This window comes from Podarcis gaigeae, assembly GCF_964106915.1.
Source record: "Podarcis gaigeae genome assembly, chromosome: 5".
Lineage (NCBI taxonomy): Eukaryota > Metazoa > Chordata > Lepidosauria > Squamata > Lacertidae > Podarcis > Podarcis gaigeae.
This window is the reverse complement of record NC_139681.1, coordinates 58,169,926-58,196,823: the sequence shown is the minus strand read 5'-3', so window position 1 is coordinate 58,196,823 and position 26,898 is coordinate 58,169,926. Positions and strand designations below refer to the sequence as shown.

General features: G+C 41.5%; 2 protein-coding genes across 14 annotated transcripts in view; one reads left to right on the top strand and one right to left on the bottom strand.

Moving 5' to 3' along the window:
• POLL (DNA polymerase lambda) overlaps positions 1–26,898 on the top strand; it is a 131,669-nt gene that overhangs the window by 86,031 nt on the left and 18,740 nt on the right. The gene's annotated exons all lie outside the window — the stretch shown is intronic.
• Positions 5,902–26,898, bottom strand: part of BTRC (beta-transducin repeat containing E3 ubiquitin protein ligase) — a 122,940-nt gene continuing 101,943 nt past the window's right edge. For 12 of the 13 annotated variants that reach the window (XM_083737963.1, XM_083737966.1, XM_083737968.1 and 9 more), the window contains 10 exons: positions 24,892–25,078; positions 21,390–21,486; positions 20,185–20,322; positions 19,536–19,654; positions 17,782–18,031; positions 17,305–17,423; positions 14,220–14,330; positions 13,315–13,393; positions 11,852–12,045; positions 5,902–11,040 (listed from right to left, as the gene is read on the bottom strand). In XM_083737963.1, coding sequence (XP_083594089.1) covers positions 11,884–12,045; positions 13,315–13,393; positions 14,220–14,330; positions 17,305–17,423; positions 17,782–18,031; positions 19,536–19,654; positions 20,185–20,322; positions 21,390–21,486; positions 24,892–25,078 — 1,262 coding nt within the window. In that variant the 3' untranslated portion in view covers positions 5,902–11,040; positions 11,852–11,883. The remainder of the gene's footprint in view (positions 11,041–11,851; positions 12,046–13,314; positions 13,394–14,219; positions 14,331–17,304; positions 17,424–17,781; positions 18,032–19,535; positions 19,655–20,184; positions 20,323–21,389; positions 21,487–24,891; positions 25,079–26,898) is intronic. The other variant, XR_014563994.1, reaches the window with a different exon arrangement.

Genomic DNA, 26,898 nt, shown 5'->3' with positions numbered 1-26,898 from the left:
ATGCATCTTGAGTCTATATAGCCTCACAGATTTCAGAGAGATTTCAAGTGGGGGATGTAGTTTAACTCCTTGCTGACTGGGGAAGTCCACTGCTAGGTGGACTCTAACTAAAATCTCTAACTAAGGAAAGTTCATTGCTTTCCAATGGTGTTGAACAGTTCATACCACCAGGCAATATTTAGTAATGTGTGGTCTAAATCCACTCATTAAGTTGAACCCATTGGTTTTGGTTCCTATCCCTACAATGTGCAGCAACAGAAGACAAACTTGGCTTCATCTATTTGAAGGTGGCTTTCATATTACTTCTTAATTGTGCTTTCTTCAGGCTAAGCATGGCCAGTTCCTTCAGCCATTCCTCATAAAACTTGAGGTGCTTCTAAGTGAGCTGTTGATTGAGCACTTATCCTGATTCATTTGTTCACAGAGCAGCTAGACAATGCTGACTTGTTAGTGAGCATTCATCTCCATCTGGTTGCAGGGAGTGTTTAGACAATGTTGCATCAAACACTTTCCATAGTTTCCAGTGCATTTCCTCATTACTTTCCATATTTCCCAAAAATCTGATATTTTGGGAAAGTGGGTTAGTTGTGCAAGTCTTCCTGATCTACTGTCACAACCAGAATTGGGTGGTATGTGCTTGAATCCCACACCCAAATCGCAACAGTCTGTCTCCAGGCTTCTCAACATCTTTGTTCCAGTTCCAGTTGGATGGTGTTGAAAGGAAGAGTCTGCTGTCCCAAACCTTTCCCAAAAGTAATAAAAAGTCCCTCCAACCACTAGCATAAATTTGTGCCTCTCCCTAACCAATCACATTGTCCTTAAAAAAAAAAAAAGCATTGAGATTTATTTTCTGCCTGAAAACACAAATTGCCTTCTGTTCAAAAAATAATTTCTCCTGGTGTGATTAAATTTGCTCTAAAACCATGTTGGCACACCATGCAGTCACACATCTGGAGAGGTGCCCATGTTTTTTGGGTTCACCCCAGTAACAGTGCAGCGGTAAGAGCCGAAGGGCTGCAACTGACCCCAGCTTAAGCCTATTAGCCTTGAGATAAGGCAAGAAACAGTCTAGGGAAAGGGGTTGACGGAGTCAGTATCTGGCGAACCTCAGATCAAATGGAGAATTTATTGACTAGCATAAAAGCACTTTGAGCGGTAAATTCCAGTGCTTTCGAGAACCAGGAGAATAGTTCTGATATTCCAACCAAATTCCTAGACTCAAAGTTCTTAAGGAACACAGTAAGCCATCTTATACCGAGTCAAACCATTTGGTCCACCTTGCTCAGTATTGTCTGCATCAATTAGCAGTTCTCCAGAATTACAGGTATAGGACAGCCCTTATCTGGGATGTGGGTGGCGCTGTGGTCTAAACCACAGAGCCTAGGGCTTGCCGATCAGAAGGTTGGCGGTTTGAATCCCTGCGACGGGGTGAGCTCCCATTGTTCGGTCTCTGCTCCTGCCAACCTAGCAGTTTGAAAGCACATCAAAGTGCAAGTAGATAAATAGGTACCACTGTGGCAGGAAGGTAAATGGCATTTCTGTGCGCTGCTCTGGTTCACCAGAAGCGGCTTAGTCATGCTGGCTACATGACCCGGAAGCTGTACGCTGGCTCCCTCGGCCAGTAAAGCGAGATGAGTGCCACAACCCCAGAGTCAGCCACAGCTGGACCTAACTACCCCCGTCTTAAAGTCTTGAGTCACTTCACTTTGGGAGCAGTGGGAGATATGGTTGTTATGCAAATATTCATCAATGGAGCTATTGTCCTGCCAATATTTAGGCTTTTAAAAGCATATTTCCTACAGGGTGTGTTCAGTATTAGTCTCCAGTATCAGGAGGAGAAAACCAGTTGTGCCACACTGCCCATGTTACATGGAATAAAATTGGTTCTTTCATTGCTTAGCAATGCCCAAGCAGTATTTGTAAACTAAGGAAACAGTGCCAGGGAAACGTGATTTCTGCTCCTTAGTAATCAGTAATGTCAATTTCAATTCTCTTTGTTTCTCATTTTTCCAACCTTACACTCAGTTCTCCACATTTCCACAGCAATTTGCAATTTTTAAAAATCCTCATTGTCTGCATTTTAGTGTGAATTTATCCAAATAAAACTTTTTTTAATGCCCTTTTGACTAATGCACACTTTTTTGAAGTTTCCTGACACAAGGCATTTTTGTATGTTATTTTCATAAATGTATTCATTTTTATGCACGCTTACTGCCAATATATGCATCTTTGTAAATGTTGGCTGGAAAACTGAATCACAAAATGCATTTGTGCATTAGTTTGAGAAGGGTGAATTAGTTTCACATTAAAATGCAAACGAAACCAAATTTATTTCTTTCTTCTTTCCTACTCAGAACAAATACTTCCCTTTTGGAAAATGAGGCAGTAAAGCAGGTGAAGCAGAGACCTTCAGAGTTTGGTAATGAATTGAGTTGGCAAGAGGAGGGCAAGAGCCAGCCACAGTTATTCAATTTACGGTCAGAAGTCTTCATTTTGGGGAGAGCTTGTGAGGCTGAGGCAGCCCACAAGGCACAAGACTGAAAACTCTTGGCAGCAAAAGAATCCTTTTTTCCTAGACTGGGTGGCCACCCCTTCTCAAGCCTTCACTCTAGCCATGAAAGAACACTTTTGTATTCTTATAAGTTGGTGGATGGAATTTGTTTTGCGGAAACCGGGCATTCTGCCAAGGTTGGATATTTCTTGCTGCCCCAGAAAAAGAATTTGCTCTCCCACTTCTAGCTCTCCCACCTACCTGGTATACCAATATTTGGGCGAAGATGCACAAGTATCTTGCTTCTCTTCAGTACCACACTAGTAACTGAGTGCTATTCCAGGTTCCAGGATCAATGATCCATAATGCCTTTCAACTCCCAGCTGACATGCTTCTCGCATTGTGGGCCAATTTCAGAAGAGGCACTTCATTTTCAAATTTCAATTTTCCCTGCAGGATGACATTACACTCATCTGTGCAATGATTTTTGAGCAGAACCCAAACTTTTTGGATGGCGGCTAATGGACTGAGGTTGAATCCTGACAAGACAGAAGTACTGTTTTTGGGGGACAGGAGGCGGGCTGGTGTGGAGGACTCCCTGGTGCTGAATGGGGTAACTGTGCCCCTGAAGGACCAGGTGCACAGCCTGGGAGTCATTTTGGACTCACAGCTGTCCATGGAGGCGCAGGTCAATTCTGTATCCAGGGCAGCTGTCTACCAACTCCACCTGGTACGCAGGCTGAGACCCTACCTCCCCGTGGACTGTCTCGCCAGAGGGGTGCATGCTCTGGTTATCTCCCGCTTGGACTACTGCAATGCGCCCTACATGGGGCTACCTTTGAAGGTGACCCGGAAACTACAACTAATCCAGAATATGATGCAGCGCCTAGTCTTTCCACCCCAGCATAGTATATATATGAAATATACTCTACCTTTCTCATAGCACATTTTATCATTGGAGTTGGGAATCCTAAACAAAGCCACTTTAGGATTTCAGTTTTCTCACTACTCCTCAAAACAGCATCTTGGGTGGCCGACTGAGTGAAGCAGAGGACCTCAGCAGGTAACTACCCAGAACATACTACTTGACGTAGTCCAGATTTAGCCAGGTCCCTTTCCTCAAGGCAGGGTGCCAAAAGATAAAATGTACCGTATTTTTCGCTCTATTGGACACACCGGACCATAGGATGCACCGGACCATAGGAGTGGGAGAACAGGAAAAACAAAATTCTTGTTCTTCCCCTCTAAGTCAAGGTGCGTTCTGTGCGTTCAAGGTGCGTTCACCCAAAGCCTCCGGAGCCCAGCAGGAGTTCCCACTGGGCTCTGGAGGCGTTGGGTTCCTTTCGACCTGCTCTTTGGGGCTGACGGGGGGGGGGAGTGCTGCTTTCCCCCACCGCCAGCCCCAAAGACCAGGTCGGGGAACAGCGGGAAGGCTGCTCAGTGTGCCCCAGGCTTCGGGATGCAGGCTGCTATCCACAAGCCTTGGGAGCCCGGCGGGAACTCCCGTCGGGCTCCCCAGGCTTGCTGATAGCTTCCTGAAGCCTGGAGAGCGAGAGGGGTCGGTGCGCACTGACTCCTCTCACTCTCCAGGCTTCAGCGAAAGCCTGCATTCGCTCCATAGGACGCACACATATTTCCCCTTCATTTTTGGAGGGGAAAAAATGTGTCCTATAGAGCGAAAAATACGGTATATACTACCTAGAAAGCCAGTCATGTAAAGGCGAATGTCCACACTGAGCTGGAAACCTAGTGGAAATACGTCCTTTGGCGTATTAGGAATAGGAGGTGAAAAGGGGAGAGCAACAGGCAGTGTCCTGTGAGGGGCCCAGTAGCCTGAGAACAAAATAGGGACAAACAAACCTTCCAAATACGCAAGTAAAAAGTGAAGGCACTAGTAGCAAGCAATGCTGTAAAATTTAGAGAAATGGCAGCACATATATACTTCTTTACCAGCCCCTAGCAGGCTAGTAAATAATTTTGAGGGCTAGCAACTTTTATGGTCTGCAATACTGTTTTGAAGGGTTTCCTTAATTGATGATGCCAGAACCCTCTTTCTTCATTCAGGATCTTTCAAGTTTAGTATTGTGGTTGATTTGTCCTCAAATGTTTGGAAATGTCTAGAATTTGTTTTGTTAAATTTTTATATTATTTCTTAAATGAAATGCTACTTGGATGGTTTGGGTTTTTTTGCAGTCTAAAACATTTGTTAAATCTAGCAAACAAGCAACCTTTGGAGTTTGATTTCTAACTGGAAAATAACTGTTTTCCCCCTCCCTGCCCTTCGTTCATGGTTTTGCTCTGCAACCATAGATTGTACAGGCAATTTACAGGCATTTTGCATAGTTGGACAAGGATGTTATGATACACAGAACAGATTTTACTTCATATAGGCCCTGCTGTTTTGAGGGTGTCTCCAAGGTGCCTATGTTTTCCATCTGTTTTCCCACCAGCCTTCCTGAAGGAAAATCATGGAGAAGGTAGTAGCCAGGTCTGCTGCAATATATGGTACAGTGACATCTAGAAAATAGTGTGATACACATTAGTCTTATTGAAAATGCAAGGCAGACAAAAGAGAGAGCAGCAGAAGCCAAGACAAGGCTTGGCTAGCTCAGTCGGTAGAGCATGAAACTCTTAATCTCAGAGTTGTGGGGATAAGGCCCATATTGAGCTAAAGATTCCTGCACTGCAGGGGGGTGGATTAGATGGCCCTTGTGGTCCCTTCTGACTCTATAAATGTGCGGCCAGGAGTGTGGAGCTCCATCCTTGGTTCTGTCCAAACCACCCAAGGTATTTTGTTTTGTTGGATTCATGTGTAGGGTGTTAGCGGAATTTTCTCTTTTTTAAACCAAGATTCCGAAAGGCCAGTTTCAGTGGACTAAGTGAACTGCTAGGAGAGCAAACTTTCTAATTGCAAAGAAAATCCAGGTCAGGGAAACAATGGACTGGCCTTAAACACAAATAAAAATATACCTAATGGGAAAAGTTAGCCAGAAGGTGGCAAAGCCACATGGTGGGTCCAGTAAGAAGGTAGAATTTGAATTATTCTGTATGTCATCTTTGAACCAAAAACATTTAAATAGCTGCATTCTGTGCATCTTCTAAATAAGGGAAGGTCACAGTTTTTCACTCAAATATCCTGTAGGATCCATTTAGGATCCATTTTCCCTTTTTAAATGCACTCCTTTTGCTGTCACACGTTTTGATCAATTTACAGTGCTTTAGATGGAAGATATCATTAATGAATGGAACTCTTATAAAGTACGCTGAGATTTTATGAATAAGCTGCCCCAGTGTGAATGAATGACAGTCAATGAGATGAGGTTGAAGTTCTGCACTAGTTCATTCATTGACATAGTGCCTTGGAAACAAACATTCATTTAAGATTAAAGAAAAAACACACGCTCAGCAGGTTCACAGCTTAATCTTATAATTGTATTTAAGTTATCTTCTGAACAGTTAAAATATTTTTTCTTAAAAAAACCACACATTACCATGACCCTAGCTCAAGTGAACATTAGTACGTTAGCTACACATCACCAGAACATAATCACAAAAATTCCAAAGCACTCATTACTTTTAGAATCTAGAGAACAAAGAGAGCAGAGTTACAAATAAAAATAAGAGATCATGTGCTTTCTTTTTAACCTTCTGTGCCCACAGTTATCTGAGCTTCCTGCAGTTGCTAAAGGCATGCACTGGTCTAGTGGGTGTTTGCTTTCAAAGGAGCAGCAAGCTGTTAAGAGAATAAATTGTCATAAGAGCCAATTCAATTTTGCCAGATTTTAAACTTGCAACCCCCACACTAACGTGCTGTACAAAAAGATATTATAATTAGCAATTTATATTGTGAGCATTTCCTCTTGTATGGTTCAACAGCTACCTTACTTTTCCCTACTCAGCCTAAATTCATAATTTGGAAGTGAATTTTTTTGACCATCTATGACCATTTTAATCCCAGAGAGATAAGGAGGAAAAAAAGCTCTGCTTTAACCAGCAAAGGCAGCCAATAACATGGAGAAAATAAACATGGAGTATTTAGAAAATGGTCCTCTGTGCCTTTCTGCTAAAGCATCTGCTTTGGGCATCATAGATTGGGCAGCGTGCACAACAATGATTTATGCATATGAGATTCCTGAGAATCCCAGCTTCCCTTTTTAAAAAGCAAGTTTCTAGCCCTCATTATAGTGAAAATACATTTGAAATCATGCAAGAACCATTGTGAAATGCTCAGGTCAAAACCTGAAGCTTTAGTTTCTAGAAGCCTACCCTTGCAACCTTGTTTCGCTCACACTCATACAGCTTTTCACAACCCTCTTGCCTGTCCAAACTTTCATTGTCCATTTGATCTTGTGCAAGTGCCCAAATGCAGAGTTCAGAAGAAAGCATGCAAATCAATACAAATTAAGTGAATTTGGGTGTTTTACTGATTTGCATTGAACAGTGAATTTTAGTTTTTTAATGTACACAAGTAGACCTACAGAACAGACCACTACTTGTACTTTCTCCAGAAAAGCTGAGTAGTGCTTTAGGGAAAGCATTTCTGCATCTAGAATGGTGTCTGTAGATCAGTGAATTTGCATGAGCTCTAGAGCCAGGTAATAATGGTTTCTTAATGGGGCTAACCTCATAGTTATGTTCCATTGTGAAGGTTATTGTTGATTTGTCAAAGGTCTACCTCCTGAGCATACCATGCATCACTGAAAGGTCACTAATTGTAAATCTCTGTATGATTACTGCCACTTTAGAAGACCTAAACCTTCTAAAGCCCAATTGCATTTTGCAGACCAAAGATATAATGTATAACTATGCCCATGATATAGGATGCTGCAGTCCTGAAAAGAGCTCTGATTTTAAGAAGCAGATTGAGGACTAGTCAACACAATTCTGAAGGGGAGCCTATAAATAAAGCATGGGCTGCACCCATGTTTTATTCCAGCAGCCATATTATAAACCAGAAAGGGTGACTTACAATACAGAAGTGTTGCTTCCAGAGCATGCAGTTCCCAAGATGCAGCATTTAAACCCAAGTGGAAACTGCCCAGGACATGATGGCCTAAAGTGAGAATTGTGCTTCCACAACTAGTTGGCTCACTCTCAGCTGGATATGTAAGATTGATTTCAGAAAAAGGAGATTTACCCAGAACTGCAGCTTGAGGAAAAAATCCAAAAGGCTTCCTTCTTCAGGGAAACCCCTCCCGCCCCAACCCCCCCTATTTGACCACTTGATTAAAGGAAAAGGAATGGATTAGGGCACAGCTTAGCATTGTTAAAATGCATCATATATGTAGGCCACTTAGGGACCATATATGTGCCCCCAATTCTTTCTTCCCAAATCCAAGAGAATTTGGGAAGGCATGCAAGCCCTATAAGCCTTTGTAACTAAAAACTACTGAATGTTCCTCCTACCCTCCTATATCGAATAGTTCCTTCCTGGTATGAAGCAACAGCAGAAAACAGCACACAAGTAGTCACTTCTTTTGATAACACTGTTAACTCCTAAACATGTCTGAGCATAGCATGGAAGGGAAAAGACCCCCAGGACCAGAAGACCTCATTTGGAGAGGTACCAATCACATGAGTTCAAATTGGCAGATTCATATATGAACCCAGAGAAGGGGAACACACATATGTACCACTCTCCTTTTCTTTTATGAAGTCAAAACAGGTTTGTTTTTTGCTGGCGGCAGCAGGGTCTCTCTCCCATCTTCTAATTTCAGAAGCAAGCATAAAGTCTTAAAATAGTCATCAAAAGGTCCAACTTGTTCAGAAGCCTAATCAGGAACGGTGAAATTGGCTTAGCGCTGCTGCGGGGGGGGGGGGGTTCCTATGCTACGTATTCAGCTGGGTGCCCAGGCTGAGCTTATGTTATTTAAACTACTCAATTGCTCTAGGGTTAGAAATGCAGAGTTTTACAGCAAGGTTCTCTCCTATGGCTCAGAGCCAGTTGTGCGCTGCTTCTCCTTCTGTAAATACCTGCCTGTGGAGCTCTCCGCTCCACACCAGTGAAAGGCAAGGCCATTTGTGATTAGCAATTCCAAGTTAGCATTTCATTGCAAAGAAAGATATTAGGGCTCTGCCCCTCTTCAGAAACGTCATTAAAATTCCCTTTTCAGCTTTCGCATCACATCCATTTGGAATTACCCATATCAAATTAACCCTTGAAATGTCCATGTACGGAGATGCTTTAGAGCCTTTCTCTTCCAGTGAAGAACAAAGCCCTCCCCAAATGGTTGGAGATGCAGGAGGCTGAAGGCTGTAAACTTCATGCAACTTGAGTGGGGTAGAAGTTGGAGGGAGGTCTTGCTTTTTGCAGTGGCCTTTCTCCATGCCAAGGCATGGTGGGCCCTCCTTCTATTGGAAAAGCACCATTTCAGCTTCTTCCTTGAAATGACTTAACAGGAAAAAACCTCACTACTTTCCCCTTGGTGACAGGTTTTATACATTAGAATTAATTCTCCAGTACCATGTTTGTTTGTTTTAAAGCCCCAAAGCAGTTAGGTGTGTTTGGGAACAACAGCAGGGAAGAGAAGGGTTATGACAATAAGGAAAGGCTGCACCAGAAATGACATTGTCTCTTATCTGATCTCCAACTCCACATAACAGAAACAACCCCCCTATGTGCTTGACAGAGCCACCGCCAAAGACACTTCCCTACACACACACACACACACACACACACACGGGAGAAAATACTGATCTCACAGCTCTGCCAGCGAGCAAGAGAAAATAACCTGTTGATGCTCCAGTTGTAGTGGATCTACAGTCCTGTTCCACACATTGTCAATACTGTACTACAAAGTATAAATGGAATCCGAGTAATAGTGATGAAACAGGGCTGGGGCGACAGTGAGCTTTCAAACATAATGAAGAACTAGTATGTGGCAATCTGTCTCTCGTTTTCCATCTTGCTTTGCAATTCAGTGTGCAAGGCAACCTTTTTCATACTCTGAAGGATAGCAGAGTTAAGGAAAGCCTTCTAGCTGCAGCTGTGACTTCCTTTGCCTTTTCTCAAAGAAAACTTAAAAAGAAAAGCAGACCAAGATCAGCATGTTTATCCCCACCCCAAGAGAACAAATACTTCTGATTATGCCTTTGGTGCTAAAGCAGCCCTGGATGATACGCAGGCTGAGAATCCATGGGTTAGGCAGAGCACTTGCACAAAACTCTCACTTTTGAACCAGAGTAGAGAACTACAGGACAGAACCAGCTGCCCATTTATTCTTAGTTTCCATTGACTTTCTGAGCCCGCCATGGCAAATACCAAACTTCACTGTGGGGAAATTGCTACTCCCAAGTGAATGAAGAGGAGACAGGCCACAGAGGGGACCTGCTTAGCAGCATAAAAGTGAAGCTCTTTCCCCCTAACTTCCAAATTTAAAATCTTGGCCAAAGAAGTTAACCCTTCCTTGTAGGAGACAAGCGTTATGCTATTCCCACACAATGATGGGGGGTTATGTAGTACCATAGGACAGGTTTGCTTTTCGTCTTTTCTGTCCCTAGCTAAGACCCTCCACTGTTCTCCTCTACTCTTATCCCTTCCACCACAAAATGACCTTGCAGCTTACAGACTAAGATGTGGAGTCATCAGAATCTCCCGTTCTTTCAGGGGTTCCCTTCCAACAGAGTATGGCAACAAAGCACAAATGCCAGCCAACGAATAATGACACAATCAGGTTAACAGGAAAAGTCTGAATTCTTGGCTGAGTGCTGAGGGAATAGGGTGGTTGCTACTGTTGATACCATATTCTTCTTCCGGGGGGGGGGGGGCAGGAGCAGAGGTGCAATACTACACCATGTGGGGAGGGAAGGAATAACATGGAAATATATTCATATACTTTGACAGCAGAAATACTGCCCATCACCAATGCTGTCACCAGTAAGTCTCACCTCTTAAGTAAATTAGACTTTGGCAGAAGAAAGCTTCACCTTTCATTTACTGGCATCCGCCGGATGAAGATTTTAGACAAGTGACTAACTGCAGAGGGCTTAGCTGAAATTATTTAGACTTCATCATTATCTCCCGACTGGTTTCTGGCCACCGGGGCCTTCATTTGGCATCAAGTTGGCCCTCCTTTAAAGTCCAAGGCCCATCTACAAAAAAGTAGATGCATCCTTATCACAAGTCCCCAAAGGTAGAGGCATCAGCCTGCTGTTCCCCACCTACCAACACATTACAAGGTGATTCTCCCATGGGAACGAATGGTGGCAAGGATTTTTCTGCTTAAGAGCGAAGCAAGAAATTCTGGCAACATGTTAAATATATTTATAGGACATCTGCACTCAGGACAAGAGAGGAGATGGGAGGGAGAAGAGAGTGAAGAGGGGAGGTGTAACACATCAGTCATTCAGGAAAGATAAAAGGAATCTTCTGATATAGCAGCACTTGAGCAGTCAGCTGCGCTGAGAAGACCTTGTCCGAGATCAACCCCGTGCTGACTTGGTTCCAGAAGTGTGTCTGAGAGCCTCTCTCTTCAGTTATATCTGTTATGTGGATAATTCTTTTGCCCTGGCATTGGCAGGTAATTTAAATATCGCAGCTTAAATGAGTCCTAGGAAAGGAAAGAAAAGACAAGAACTATTTGTCATCCACATTTTTGCTAGTGAAATTTTATAAACCATTAAAAGATGATTATAGGCAACCTAGATTTTTCAAAATGGATACATCTTTGTTGAGGGGTGTGTGTGTGTGTGTGTGTGTGTGTGTGTGTAACCCTCAGCCTGTGTATGTGATCTGTTTCCCAAGTTATTGTTAACGTTCATCTTGTAGGACAGGTGGTGGTGGCAAGGAGGGAAAACCCAAATTATGTTGGGGAGAGACCGTGACAGCACCTCCACATTGTTTCTGTTGCAGGTGGCAGTAGTGCTGAGAAGTGGCAAGGAGCTGATTGGAGTGCCCAGGAAACTGGATGGAGCACTCTGATGCTTCAAAAGTACGGGTGGCGGTTGAGCACTTGAGGAACCTCACAAAAGATCACAACATTCCTTCCTGTTTCCTGATCACTTGTTTCTGATCCTTGGCTGAGGTAGGAAAATTGCACCTCCCAGGTAGAGTGCTAGAGTAAGAAGTGGTTCTTCATTACAAACTTCAGTTTCGTTCTCTCCTCAGCTTGTGCTCATTTAAATTAATTAATTCATTCTTGGTCCACTGCAGTTACATGGTCATTTCTTCCTAATGCTCCTACAGGCAAGGAAGTTCTGAGAAGCCAAAGGACAGAACCACCCTTGTCACCCTCCTTCCCTTTATCTGCAGTGGCTTTCAGTAATACTCTCAGTTAAGGAACCAGCAAAACCTCCATTCACAAATCATGTCTATCCACCATGCAGCCTACCTGCTGCATTAACGTGTTGTTGTTGTTTTACCTGTGCAAGTGTGAGGTACAGTGTAGTGCTATTTATCTGGAGATGTAAGTGTATGTTCTGGAAGGGGAGCGGTTAGATTCTGCTTGGGTAGCTGGATCATTCAGGAAGTCCCAGATGAGGATGGTGTCATCATGCGAGCTGCTAACTATTTGAAATTCGTCAAACTGGAGCCGGAAAACTCTGCCGGAGTGCTCCTGGATAGGAAAAGGGAGACAAGTCAAATTCAGAAGCATTAAGGGTTGCTGTGATCTTAGCACTGTATGTTTCTGATTACAGAAATGTGATGTTTTAATACAGAAGTATACACCTCCTCCTAAAGAACCAACTGCACAAACAAGCAGTCCTTTCATTACCTAACAAACCATTTCTGTGAAAAAATCAGGAAAAGGTTTGCACTCATGTTCAACCTCTAAATTCCAGAAGCTGGGAATACTTGAGGGAGGAGGGCACTTAGAAAAGTTAGTTGTTGCTTTTTGTCCCATTTGTGGCCATTCTAGTCCAATCTGGCTGGCCACTGGTGAAAACAGGATGCTGGACTAGACAAATTCTTGTTCTGATCCAGCAGAGCATTTCTTACTCTCTTATGTGAAATGAGTATTTATTATGTGGCCTTTCCTCTTATCATCTGGAAATGGAAAATAAAACAGCACACACTATGCTGCATTCATTGCAGAGACAGGTTTAATTTTAGATCCTGAGGAGATGCAGCAAAACAGCAAATGTTACATTTCCCCAGTTTGCAAGCACCTAAAACTTGCCTGTTTCTGCTCACCCTTTTGAAGGTAAGAGTATCAGACACAACTTTAATGAGGCAGTGAAATCTTAGGGTTTGTTTACAGTGGTGGTTTAGCCACAAGCAGCAGGATTCACAAGTCAGTCTCAGCTGAAGTGTGAACATAGTCACTCAGGGGTAATGAGCACTGACTCCCCCAGCACCTCATTAAGGCTTAATGAATTCTACACCACTTCATATATTTGGTCCTCTAGGAACAGAACAACGAAACAAGGTGGCTGCTTTTTCACTTATCCTCTGGGTCCTATGTTCTCTATACAGCAGCACAAGTGTATTTAGATATATATCAGGCAGAAGGAGTTGAGCTGGCCTATACCGTGTGAATTAGTTTGGAAAAAGCACAACTGCATTGCTACAACAATGGACACATTTGCCACAGAGCAGACAAGCTCAATGCCACCATTAGAGTCTTTGTATTCTGCTTATTCTCCACTTTAAGGCATAGTTTTAAGGCAAGGCAAATTCAAGACAAACCTATATTAGGACTTCTTTTGCATATGATGCAAGCTTACACAAAGCAGCATTCTTTAATGGATTAGATTTGGTGGCATGGCTAAGGAGGAGCATATTTTAGTCTAACTCTCATTTGACAATCCAGGTGAAGTTTTATTATGTATTAATACTGGGTAAATATATTCCCTCCCACCCGAGATCAATCAAAAGCTCTTACCACAAGAGTGCGCAGGCAGAGGGTTCCAGCAGGGGCACGAGGGTCCAGGGCAGCTACCAGATCCCACACCTTAATTTTCCTGGTGGCACGAAAAAGAAGGAAGAACCAGGGTTTCATTAAAAAGTAAGTGCAAGCACTACATGTTATTAATCCATCTCAGCTGATCAATCTACTTCATGGAGAAAAATATAGATGTGCATCTGTTCTTGCAACTTGGCTTTGCTGTTTTCTCTTGTGTAGGCTGGAGGTAGCATGGTTGATATGAAGATAACAGATCTTAATGGGAAGCGTATGGTTAACATAAAGACAAATTAAAACTAAAGAGGTGACATCAATTATAATGGAAGGAATGATAAACGTTACACTGTATTGTACTGTGATATGACTTCAGTAATAGTAATAACATGTATAATTTGGTGAATCCAAGTAGTGTTTACCTCACCAAGCATGTCTTTTATTTTAGGTCCTGTTAATGGGACTTTTATAAGCAAATTCTACCTTCCACTTATCCAAATGAAGCCAGCAGGAAAGCAAATTTGATTGCTACTATAAGTGGTTGTCTTTGCAGAACCTGCAATGTATTTTAATATCTCCTCCTTTAAATACTACTGGTATCTGTTCTTGTTGCATTTTATATTTGTAATGCTGAATGGGGAAAATTGATTCTCTCTTTCTTCTAAAAATCCAAATTGCATGCAGGTTACTTGCTCAGTGAAGCACTGGATCTGTCAGAGTAAGGCATTTCTAATTTTCTAGCCTTCAGGGTAACAGTCAGTTTGGGGTGGGTGGGAGAGAGACTCTAGACATTTCTATTTCATCACTAAATTTGCAAACTGCTCTGTGATCCTTGGATGAAAGGCAGAATAGAAATTTCATTAATAAATAAATTAATAATAAATTCTCACCCATCATAGGCTCCACTGACTATCCTCTTGGTATCAAAGCGAATACATCTCACCAGCTCTTCGTGGCCTTCCAGAACTCGCAAACATGCCCCACATTCAATGTCCCATAACCTAGAAGACAAGGCAAACAATCATTATGCAATTGCCTTAGAAAAATGTTTTGGAAATACAAATCGCAAATCGAACCTGCCTATTTATCTAGGAATGGGAGAACTCTGAAGAATCTCCCAATTTCTTTCTAAATTCACATTTTGTATCTAGAAAATTACAAATTTCAATGTGAAGCTCTACTATTTTCATTTCCAATACTGTACATTTATGAGTAGTAGTGTTATCTCTGAATTACTGCCTGAATGTTGTTTGGGCTACATAAGAGACAACAAATTATAGATAGCATGGAGATAGGGGCCCATGTCAACTTGAAGAGATAAGATTGCTTGTTGCAGAAAAAATGAAATCCTTCCTGTGACCTGGCTTTGCTATAGAAGAAAATCAGGTGGTTACCAGAAACATATTTCCTTCACATTGCAGCTGAAATGTTAGCTTCCTAGAAAAAAACCTGCCACTTCTCAACACATCTTGGTAACCTCTGAAAACAGTTTACCAAAATGCACTAAATATGGGTATTTGTTAGGAGACTGTCATGACAGTGCTAACATAGTGCCCTAAATGTATGGTATGAATGTGGGATAACTATTACACATGTGCCTCTCTGCTGCTGTAACATTTAGCTTAACCCATAGGCAGCTGTTTTTTTCTTCTGATTAAACAGGAAATGCCTCAGTCAATTAAAGCATGTTTCACATTACACTGACAAAGCGGTTGCTAACAGAAGGTGAAAAATGTCCTTGCTTTTCTGTGTGGAAAGAGCACATGATATAGGCAAATTTAAACAGTGTCACCCCCTATCATCTCCAAAAGAAAACTGCACAATAATTTTGAAGCCATTCACATAATTTTTTGTCATGAAGGTTTTGCTGGGCCCTATGCTTGTTCATCCGAGTTACAATTAAATAGGAATGACAATATCACACAGTGGGTTTCCCATCTATCTATTACAGTTGCTACTTGATATAATCCTACTTCATTCCACTGTGTTGATGCTAAACCTTTTGTGATTACCCACTGACCAAATGTGAATTGCTGCACAGAACACAAAAGATAGTTTGTGCGCAGGTGGTTTATACTCTACACTGAAAATACAGGAGAGGAGGATGGGAGAAACAGCCACCCCAAGCCAATTTTGAAAACTGATCTTTGGGAACTTGTGGGCCAACTGTGCACATAACCTGCATTCTGCTGAGATATGTTGCCAACCACTGCAAAAATTCCAGCACAAGGATTTTATTCAGTGTAAGCATAAAAGTAATTGTATTCCTCTTTAAATTTATTACCATATTGACATTTATATTTGTTGGTTATTACTGTGTGTAGTATTTGTGGTTACTTTTCCAAGCTCTGCAGAGTTTAACTATTTCCTGTTTGGATTACTGTAGATGTTTGGGCTTTCCGAATTGTATGCTTTTTAGATTGTCTTTGATGTTGCTATTTCTTAAGAGGTGGACAGTAGAGTGCTGGATCCACGTTTAAACTCATTTAAACTTAAAATTTTCTCAAAACAAGGTTTGTCTTATCTTTTGTTTAGCCATACCATGAAGGCATCCCCAACCCCCCAAATGTATGTGTGTCCTGGTCCCCCCCCCCAAGCAAAGCCATGGTGTTATTTGCAAATCTTTTGATCTTTACAAGGTGTTAAATAGAATGCAGCTGTTGAGTGAAGGTGATAATTGGTTAATAGCTTCAACTGTCCCCTTACAATTCCCCATGTCTCTCATTTAAATTGTCTGCTGCAGTACCCTGACTTGTTTGTTTTCATTACTCATGTTACTGCAATTACCTTCAGTAACTAGCTTTCTCTAAAAGCTACACTAGTCAATTACCAGCCTCTTAAGTCCCTTAATGAAAGGAATTGTTTCTTTGTTTTGTATGTTTATTTGGACACACAGTGATTCCATACATTTGACCTTGGACCCGGAGAATTATGCACAACGGATGAGGAAAGATGATACCATTAATTTGAATGAGCTCTGTTGGTCTGATTAAGAGGGATCCATTACCCATTTTTTAATATGTGCACACTCACTAAACTGTATAGCTTTAGGAGTATGGCAACTTTTGTCTTGCTTGAATTGTTGCTGGGGACAATTTAAAAAGCAGATTGTCAATGCACTGTCCATGTGAGTTGGTGCTCAAACCGCTATGACCAAAGCTTTCGATTAAAAAAGAATGATGATTGGGCTGACACGTCATTTCTTGCAGGAAAGAAGAGCACATGAACGGAATAAACCCTTTAAGCAAGTGCACAAATATTTGCATTGACAAGATGATTGAACCATGAAGCAGCTCATGGCTATAGAGGCAACTCATCACCATAGTTCACAAAAAGAACAACTTGTATAGCTTTAAATGAGTAAGGATGAGGTACACAGAAGAGTATAGGAAGATAGTACTTTCTACTTGCTCAATTCTGACCAATCAATTCTGAGCCACATCACTTCAAATTGCAGGTGAGGGATACCTGTCCTGAATGCTCCCCTACATTTAACCAAAAATAATAATGAACCATCTTCCCCCAATTTTATTTTTTTTAAAAAAGCAGGACAAAGGCACAAGAACAGGCCTCTATCTGCTATACTAGTTTGTTTGTTTTTAAAAGAAAAAAGCTTATTGTGTTTTGTATGCGGGGGAGAATTCAGAAGTGCAATCCTTCACCTGCAATCAGAAGCAGTACAATCTCAGTTTAATAAGTAGAGGGCAAGTAGATGTGCTAAAGAGCACATTACAATTGCATGCAGCATTAGTCTAATACTGAATGCTTCTTTTTAAACGATAAGGTGCTGGAGCAGGGCCTTTGGAGTGGGAACAGACAAGAACATGTTTAAGTATACCTTCACCACTGCTTTGTCTCAAATTGGCATTTTGTGAAAAAATGGCCATTTGAGGAGACTGCAAACACTGAAGTGTAATGTATGGTTTGGCTCTGAGAGAGGCAGCATGCTGTTCAGGTAACTGTTGTGTTTCTTACCTGATTGTATTATCTGATGAACCACTCACTACTAGTCTGTCTCTGTACTGTAGACATGCAATACCTCGCTTGTGGCCATTCAATGTACGCACAAACTCACAGGTACTTGTGTTCCAGACCTGTAAGAGAGACACAAGTACATACAGAAGAAAATAATGGACAGGGATGTTTATGAAAAAGTCATAGATTGTTGATGGGAGACAATGTGGTGTGATGGTCTGAGTGTTGGATTAAAGACTAGGAGGCTCTGGATCACATTCCCACTCAGGCATAAAACTAAAAGGATGGCCTTAAGCCAGCCACCCACTCTCTCAGCCCAATCTACACTAACAGCATGATGATGAGAATCAAAGTGTGTGTGAAGAAGGGAACCATGCCCTCTTGATGAAGGCAGTATAGGAAGGCAGTATAAATGTAGTGCGAAAAAGAAATAAATAAAATAAATGTCCAATGTCATCATGACTTCATGGTTTGCACCTTAATCGTTCTGTCCCCCGATGCTGATACAATGTATTTGTCATCGAAGTCGACCACATTGACAGCTGCCCTGTGTCCAACCAGTACCCTTCGTAGTGTGATGTCTGTTGGGGAGGCCATGTCCCACACGGCAATGGACCGATCTTTGGAGCATGTCACCATCATGCCATTATTAAAACGTAGATGCAGGACTGCTTCACAATGATGGATCAGGGTGTTCAGCATCTCACCCGTATTAACATCCCACACTCTGGAATTTGTAGCAGAAGAGAGAAAAGAAGGGGAGGAGAGAGATGTTTTAAGATCCATTATTAAGCAGAAGGGGGAAATATGCCAAACATTCCTGTAAAATATGTGCTAAATAAGTAAGTCTGTCTGCCTAATTTGGTAAATTCAAATAGTATTTCAATAAGAATCTAATTCTTCCTCCCAGCAACTTTGTGTGGTAGGACATTACTATATCCATTTTACATATGGGGAACTGAAAATGAGAAAATGTGTAATTTGCTCAGTGTCACACTGTGAATCTTGGGCTTGGCTGCAATTTGAAGCAAACTGTCCTCCTTTGGGTTTAGTCAACAGCACAGCTACGGAGTCCAACAAACAAAAGTTAACACTGTAATGTCCAAACAGATTAAGAAAAAGCAAGAACCTCAAAACAAAAGGATTTAACAGGAAAAACAGGAAAGAAGATCTGAGGACTGAAATCTTCTGCTGCATGTGCTGAGTTTCTGTGCTTGTGGGCGTAATGCAACATCTAAACTAGTACAGAATTTAGTTTGTGGAGCGCTTCCACCTTTGTTTTAAAAATCATGTCTAAAAAGAACAAGGGCAAAATTTCTCAAAAGGAAGGTCCTTCCTCAGCACATTTCACTCTTCTTAGCTTTCAAATAATCCATATTAACACATTCCAAATCAGCAAAGCCTCCAAAATGGATAATTTACTCCCAACACAGAATTACCCCTGAACCAAATATGCTGCTCTTTCTTATGACTGTTTTTTAAAAAAAATCTAGGCCGCAGGACTTGAACAATTCCTGAGCAATAAAAAATGTCAATTTGAAATATTCCTTTTGTCCTGCTAAAAGCATTGTATAATATATTAATGGCTGGCATTAAGGAATTTAAAATATTCCTGCTAAACGAAAAACAGTTTAATTGGATATTTCATGCAAGCAGAATCTGTATGCTCAAGAAAACGTGCTGACAGCTATCTTTTCCTAAGGACAGGTGTGTGTGTGTGTGTGTGTATGTGTGTGTGTGGATAACCCTGGAATCAAGGGTTTAATTTAAATTGCTGGCTCTGAAGGCTATTTTTACCAAAACTTATAGAAACAGTCTTCCATTCCTTGTGCATGCCTTCCACCGTCTCTGTTTTGAGGGCAGAATTTGAATAGGGCTTGTGGAGCAAATCCATCTTTCTTACTTGCAACCTCTTCTTGAGCATTAGGAGTAGCATGGTAGCCAAGACACTCATCATATAATCCCCCAATCTCAATATAATTTATTCCAAACTACGGTTTGACACTGCATGCAAACTGTTAACTTTTAGGCTTAATTTTCAAAAGCTTTTATCTGGTTGGTTAACTGCTTTCTGTTTACTTTTTTTTGCTTATTGACTGTTGGCTCTATTCTCTGCCTATTATATATTTTTTCACTAAAATGGATTGTTTTAATTATGGGGTAAACTGCCTTGGAGGCCTGTATTTGTTAGAAAGGAGGGATATAAGCATTCTCAATAAATAAATAGCTACCTGACAGTGGAATCCGATGATCCAGTGATGATCACCCGCTCATCGTACTGGAGGCAAAGGACTGATCCCGTGTGTCCAGTCAGAACCCTCTTGCATTCTAGCGTATTCTTGTCCCAAATCTAGGAAGGCAAAAAGGCCACACATTTGGGATTTCACCACAAGGTAAACAGATTGTATTGCTAGACTGGCTCTTTTGTTTTTCTGTAACGCAGCATTTTATTTACTAAGGCGAGCAGAACTTCTTCTAAGTGGCACACAGTGCACTTTGTATTCCACAGGCACTTTGGAGCAATATAAACTATCCTTAATATCTCTGTTTTAATATGAACATAGTCTTTACCCTTCTCATTAGGGAACAGGAAGACTTTAATTACTGAAGGACCAATAACGTGGCTAGCACTGAACAGAATGCAAGAAAATGAAACATATAATATAGATTTATCCTCCTTGTTTGGAAGAAAGGGAAGAAAACCAATGCAATTCATAGTCAGACTTGATGGGGGGCACGAGGGGAGGGAAATGGAAGACAAGGATTAACCTCATCCTTCTCAGTTTCTCTCTTGCATTAGTCCTCCTAAATGAAGTTACACCTGCATTCTTCTGGGGAATGGATTTTGTGTTCAATCATTGCCCACTGGGGAGCTCTCACCTTGATGGTATTGTCTCGGAGGCCACTTACTATCTTCTGATCATCATATTGTAAACAATAAACCCCTTTGCTTGTTTCACTTCGGCAGTGGATTCGCTGTAAGCTGTGCCTTCCACACCGCCAGTTTGATTCTATTGTCTGGGGGAGAGAGAAACAATTATAAAGTGTGGAACACACATCATGGAAATTTTGCACCAATAAAGCCTGCTGGACTCCTGGGACAACAGAAGCGGCTCTGATGCTGAAATCATTTATCATTAGATAGTCCCAGAGCAAGCTGGAAGGAAAGGGGACAAGTCCTTCTCCCTGCCACTTTCCCAATCCCTAGCTTCCATAAAGTTTCAAATCCCTCTAAGATGATTCTAGTTATTACAAAGAAAGCAAATGCACCAGATATCTAGAATATAGCTGAAATTAGTGGGCATGGCTAATTAGTTCCATTCATTTCAGTGTGTCTACTCTGAGTAGGGCTAACATTGGATACAACCCAGGATGTTCATTTCCCCTTGTGTTGACTGTCCCTTAGGTAGGTTTTCCCCCTTCCCCCACACTGTTGGCTCCACAGGTATCTGTCCCTTCAGTGGTCTTCAAGAATGCTGAACTGGCTGCAATTCTCTTCTTTTCTTTGGAACAGCTTCTCCAGAATTAAGGTCAACAGTGGGTACTGTAAAAAATGCAGGTTGCCTTGATCTCAGTGACACTTGGAGAAGCTCAAACACTTGTTTGAGTCGATAAGACTTACTCTGATGAACTTTGCACAGCCCTTGACCACAAATGTGACACTGTGAGATGCTTCTTCAACGGAAAGGTTGCCAAATTTAATTCAGCGTAATCATGGAAGTTGAACTGAAATGGTATAATACACTGAGATTTAATTGTGGTGAGATGGTATAATCAAATTGCCTGAACATTCAACTCCCTTCAAAGAAGGGGAGACCAAATATCCATGGATTTGGTACATATGACTCCTAAGTGTCTTAAAGACAGACTACTAAATTGTTTTTTTATAACAGGACTCAGAGGGAAAATGTGTACAAATATGTACACACTATCACATTCAGCTTTTCTTTCATTCTACGGTAGATGCAGTAGGAAGCTATAACTGGCTGGCATCTGTGTAGGAAATTTGAATGGTTTCACACACAACAAAGGAGCTCAGATGAGGGTTTCACATACAATTGCATAGCCTTTTTTCTGGCTCTTACCTCTATATCCTGTATAATTTTGGGATAAAGTGCTCTGTAGAAGGAATTGGGAGGGGCTATCCCATCGGGCGGCTTGTTCTTAAAAAGATACTGTCCCCTAAAAGAAAGGAAGAAAGAAAGAAAAGCAGCATTGCTCATTTAGCCATGGCTATTTCATTCAAGGATTTGCGAGAGACTTGTAGAGCTCTTATGTTTGGTAGATGAAAATGGATGACTAGACCAGATTTAAAAGGGATGCTGTAGGGTCCGCATCATAATACTACTGCCTTTAGACACATGGCAATTCATAAAATAGTAGGCATCTAAATAAATATATGGCCCTTTTGCAAGTAAAGGTGGATAGATAAAAGGTCCTTCAAAGGAGAGTGAGAATAGGAGAGGACCTCAGTATGTTCCCCACGTTCTAATTGCTCCAAAACAAAAAGAAATTAAGCAATTCATAGTATCAGCAATAGCATTTTACTGCTCCTCTAATCTTCTGAGTAAACTGCATTGGCTGCTTCTTCAACTTAGCCTGGTCATGGAATGCACATTTTTGCCAGAGAAAGGGAGGAAAACCCAGTGAACGGCAATCACTTCATGCTGTGTAAATTTTTTAAAATTCCTCATCCTAAAGTTAAGGAGCCACCTAACACTGTGTGGAAGCTAGTAAACCCCACCATGGGCATACTAACAACTCTTCTGCCTGGCAACATTCCTTGTGAAGCAGAAATGGGCACAAATCCTCTGAGTATAATCCTGGCATGTGAGGCATGGCATTTAGCCTAGGCCAGCTCTCTGCTCCCCCTTTCACTGTTGCATTATTTCCGACAGGTTTTTTTCTATGCATTCCTTCCTTGCCACAAATCTGAAAATATACACTGAGAAGTTTCCTTTTGCGTGAGGTGCCCTGGGCACGTGCAAGGTAAACCTTGCTTTGGAAGAGTGATTTGAATCAACAAAATGACTAATAAAAATACTGAGCAGTGTGATACAAGGGGGGTAAATACATACAATTTCAAACACACATTTCTGGAAAAACTAAGCTCTAAAAAATCTCCCACGTTTTAAAATATGGCACGTATAATGCTTTGCCTACAAGAATATCAAGCTTTGCAAACTTTCCCTAGTTGTGTGTGTAGCTCAGCAACACCTTATAAGTAAGCAATGGTACCCTCTGCAAACTAGCAGATTTGTGTCCCTAATGAGAAAAAGGACCCCAGTGCTGAACTGTTAGCTGAGAAGGTATCAGAAGCTACTCATTCCCCACTTTCTATCTTATGAGTATGCATCATTCATCTCCCTGGAAGAGAACTCTATGCAGGCATCTTGAAGATGTTGGAAGCAGCACATTCGCATTACTGCCTAGACATTTTGTCAGTGTGCTGTTTGACATGTTAACTATGACCCACCAAGATCTCCACAATCAGAAGTCAGTTTTGCTCACTACAGATTCTGAAGCGGCAAAAGTAATGTCTGTGCCTTGCTTGTTAATTCTGCCATGGGAAAGTAATCTGGGTACCTCTAGAAATCAATACTAAATACAGAACTGTATTTTAGGTATTTTTTGAAGCACTGAAAGCATTACACAAACACTTTTTCTGCCCTCATAATCTATTAAACTGTAACATATTTCTAGTGCCAAAGCCCTTAATAGAATTTGCACTTGGCAAGTTTCTGGCCTTATTTTTAATTTTTGTTTTAATAGCAGCTAAAATGCCTTAGCTGTCACCTTTGTCTTGTTTATGAAATATTCATACCCATTTCCTCACAGACAACATACGAGGGAGGCTCCTTGGATAGAAAATTATGTATTAAGGGGATTACCCAAGAGAGCGAAGCATCTAATGAAATGTTAACAGAGCAGCTCTAGACTTGGGGAAAGTCTTGCATAATAGAAAAAACTATTCCGTCTGATTAACTAATCTATCTGAATTTCTGCATGCTTGCCCTCAGTGGTTTGTACTCTTGGCTTTATGGCTAAAGATAAAACAGGTCTCTAATTGTGAAAATCTGCTGAGGAAAACAAAAGTGACCTAACACATTCATAACATGTAAAATGCACCTACTTTAGTTGTACAGCGAGTACATAAACTTCTGAAAGTCTAATGAATTAATATATCAAAGACTGCTCTAAGTAACGGGAGGGAAGGATACTGTATGTTACACAGACTTACGTTGCTTGTTCACCCACCCAAAAGAAGGGCCATCACTGGTGGAGGGTTGAGGTGAAACAGAGTGACCACCCCAGACTCTGGACTTGGCTGATGGTCCACATCTGGCACCTGCAGCTACAACTGGCAGCCCTGCTACCTCCCACCCAGCAAGGCTTTGCACCTCTTCCCTTCATACAGCAAGGCAGAGAGAGAGGAAATGGGGTTGGAGGGCTTTTCCAGCACATCTGCTGCTAAACCAGCATCCAAAGAAAAAAAATGTAAGCCTGTGTGTGTGTGTGTGTGTGTGTGTGTGTAGAGAGAGAGACTAAAGTCATTGCAAATCACCTGACAGTAAAGAAAAAAAATTGACTTCTATATCAGATGGCTCTGCAGTTTGTTTTGACTTTACATTTCAACCTCCGATGAAGGCCTAACATTGATATATGCCGAAAGGCATTGGGTTTATTGACTGATTGAGTGATTATATTCATAGCCCATCTTTTTCTCCAAGGATCTAAAGGTGGCATACATAGTTCTGCTGCTCCTCACTTAATCCCCACAACAACCTTGTAAGGTAGGTTAAGGTTAGAGGCAGTGACTGGTCCAAGGTCACCCAGTGAGCCCGATGGCTAAGTGGGGCTTTGAATGCTTGTCTCCCTGGTCCTATCCTGACACTAATCACTACACCACAGTGGCTCTAAAAACTCCATACAGCATCTAGGGATTTTCTCCTTCCCTTTTTTGCTAAAGGAAAAACAATTTTGATGGGGGAGAGGAGGGGCTGCCACCACAACCACCGCAGCAGAATATATATATATTCCGGATATGAGAGGACTTATCCCCTGTTCCTGTTACTAAGCTTGGCCAGTCATCTCTGGAGGTAGAACTAAATTACTGGATTCTGCTTCCAGATCAAGGGGAAGTGCCTACCTGCCCCAAGTTAGGAAATAATACATACGCCCAAAAAACAGCCTCAGAAAAAAAAAATGAAGACTGAATGGTAGAATTTAAAAGGCAGTCTTCAATTTTCAAATAAAATGAACTGTCATACTGATGACCTAAAGCTGTTTTCAATTTACTTGTTTTGCTAGGCTAAGTCAGTGCAAGGATTCCTGTTAGCACAACGGGACCTTTCCCATGCCATCCTCAAATCTGTTCTGGAGGGTCTGGAGAACCCACAGAACAGCAGGTGATGGAAGATCGTTCCATCAGAGAAGTAGAAATTCTTGCACTGATGGAATGATCTCCTTAGCATTCCGTTGAATACAGTCCCATACCATTTAAAAACCATACCACTGTAAGTCATAAATAACCAGCACCTACTCCCTCACTGAGCAAGGGAAAAGATGCATGAAAGATGCTCTCACCATCCTCTCCGCTCCGCCAAACCCCTCCACAGCGAGTCTGTCCGGACCATTCTCTCAATCAGCTTCTTCCACAGCATGCCGTCAGATGTCACTCGGTACCATTCCTTGCACACCAGCTCAACAGCACACAAAGACTTGGCATCAAGGTACGACAGGATATTCTCAGCGATGTGATCCAGGCCGCGAGCTGGAAGGAAAAAAGTAGAGGCAATTAATCAGCACTGGAAAGTTCATGAGAAGCCCATCTCTGCTCAGACATTTCCACCCCCACTGTTGCTCATTCCCTTCCCTGTAATGCAGAGCTGGGATGATTGGACAGAAAATAGTCTCCTGTGAAGTTCTGAAACCAGTAGCTTCTTATGGATAAGAAACAGCAAAGCATTAAAGATAAAAGTGGAAAGCGTTAGAGATGATCAAGAATCCTGGAAGCCATTTCCAATCTATTTCTATGAGTTTTAGCACTAGGGGGATGTTCAATGGAAGGCTTTTCTTACTTGATGACGCACCCCCCCAAATCTTGCTATATTAGGACCATTTCTCATTTTGCTACTACAGCTGTTCTTGTATTCCACCAGCTCAGAAAGCTACTTTTTGATACAAAGAAGAAAGGAATAAAGTGCATATCTGTTCCTAATACAGTATGAAGCCTGAAGGGTTAACTATGTTCTTTCTCTCACTCATTATATATGTGTGTTTGTTTGTGTGTGTGTGTGCACACACACGCGCGCACGCACGCACACACACACACACACACACACACACAAAAAAAACAAACACACAGAAGTGTGCACAGAAAAGAGGAAGTAATAAAGAGTTTTACTGATGCCATTAATTTTATCCGGTAAAAGATATGCAGCAAAAACAGTGAAAATTGCTAACATTTTACAGCATTGCTGTTAGAACAGCCAGCGAGTCTCATCACAGCTGCCATTTAAAATAAAAAATAAAATAAAAAAAATGGCATTGACTAAAAGAGGAAAGGGGCATGACAGGAATAAGCTGGTCAATACCACATAAGCAAATACGGGGTTCAACCTTGACTGCTTGAACTGGATGGGTTCATCGATTAACTGAACACCTTACACTAAACCTCAGTGTGTGCAGTGGCCTCAGAAGAATAAGAGGACTTTAAAATAAGATGATTTCACTTATAAAGCTTCACTTGGTTTCTATTGTAAGGCACAAGGGAGATTGTCAGGAAGACTTCTTTTTTTGCCATCTGATTTTGGGCAGTCATGTAAACAGGCAATGCATTAGGGTGGGCAACAAAAAAAAATGCCTTTCTGTTTACAAAATTCACATGTCAAAATCTCAGCATTTATTTTTAAATAAATTTCTATGAGGAGATCAGACACAGTCCTGGAAGCAGAAATGCAACTGTTATGATAAAAATAGTGATCAAGAAGGCACCTGAGTAGCCATACCTGCACCCTACTCCAAACACACCTGGAGTAGACGGAGGTTGTTTGATATGTAGACCCAAAGTTTTACTAGACAAAAGTAGAAAGTAACTTGCTAGAGTTCTTGAAACTAATGACAGGATGACAGAAATGGTCTGTCTGGGGCAACTTTACCTATGAGCATATGTGGCAGGTACAGTGTGACTGCAGATGAGTGGGGTATTAATTAATTATTATTATTGAAGGGAGACTGGATATGCCACTTACAGAACCTAAGAGGTCCAATTATCACTTACAAAAAGGGGGTGGTGGTGGTGAAGCTTTTAATGTTTGGCAGACTAATGTATTTTAATATTTTGTTGGAAGCCACCCAGAGTAGCTGGGGAAAAATAATAATAATAATAATAATAATAATAATAATAATAATTACTACTACTACTACTACTACTACTACTACTACTACAGGACTAGAAAGTTTTAGGAACAGTGGGAGTTGCCATATACATCACTGGGTCAATCTATTTCAGTATTGTCTACAACACACAGTGGAGGGGTTCAGAGAAGAATCTTACCTGGGAGATGCCAGGACCTGAATTTGGCATCTTTT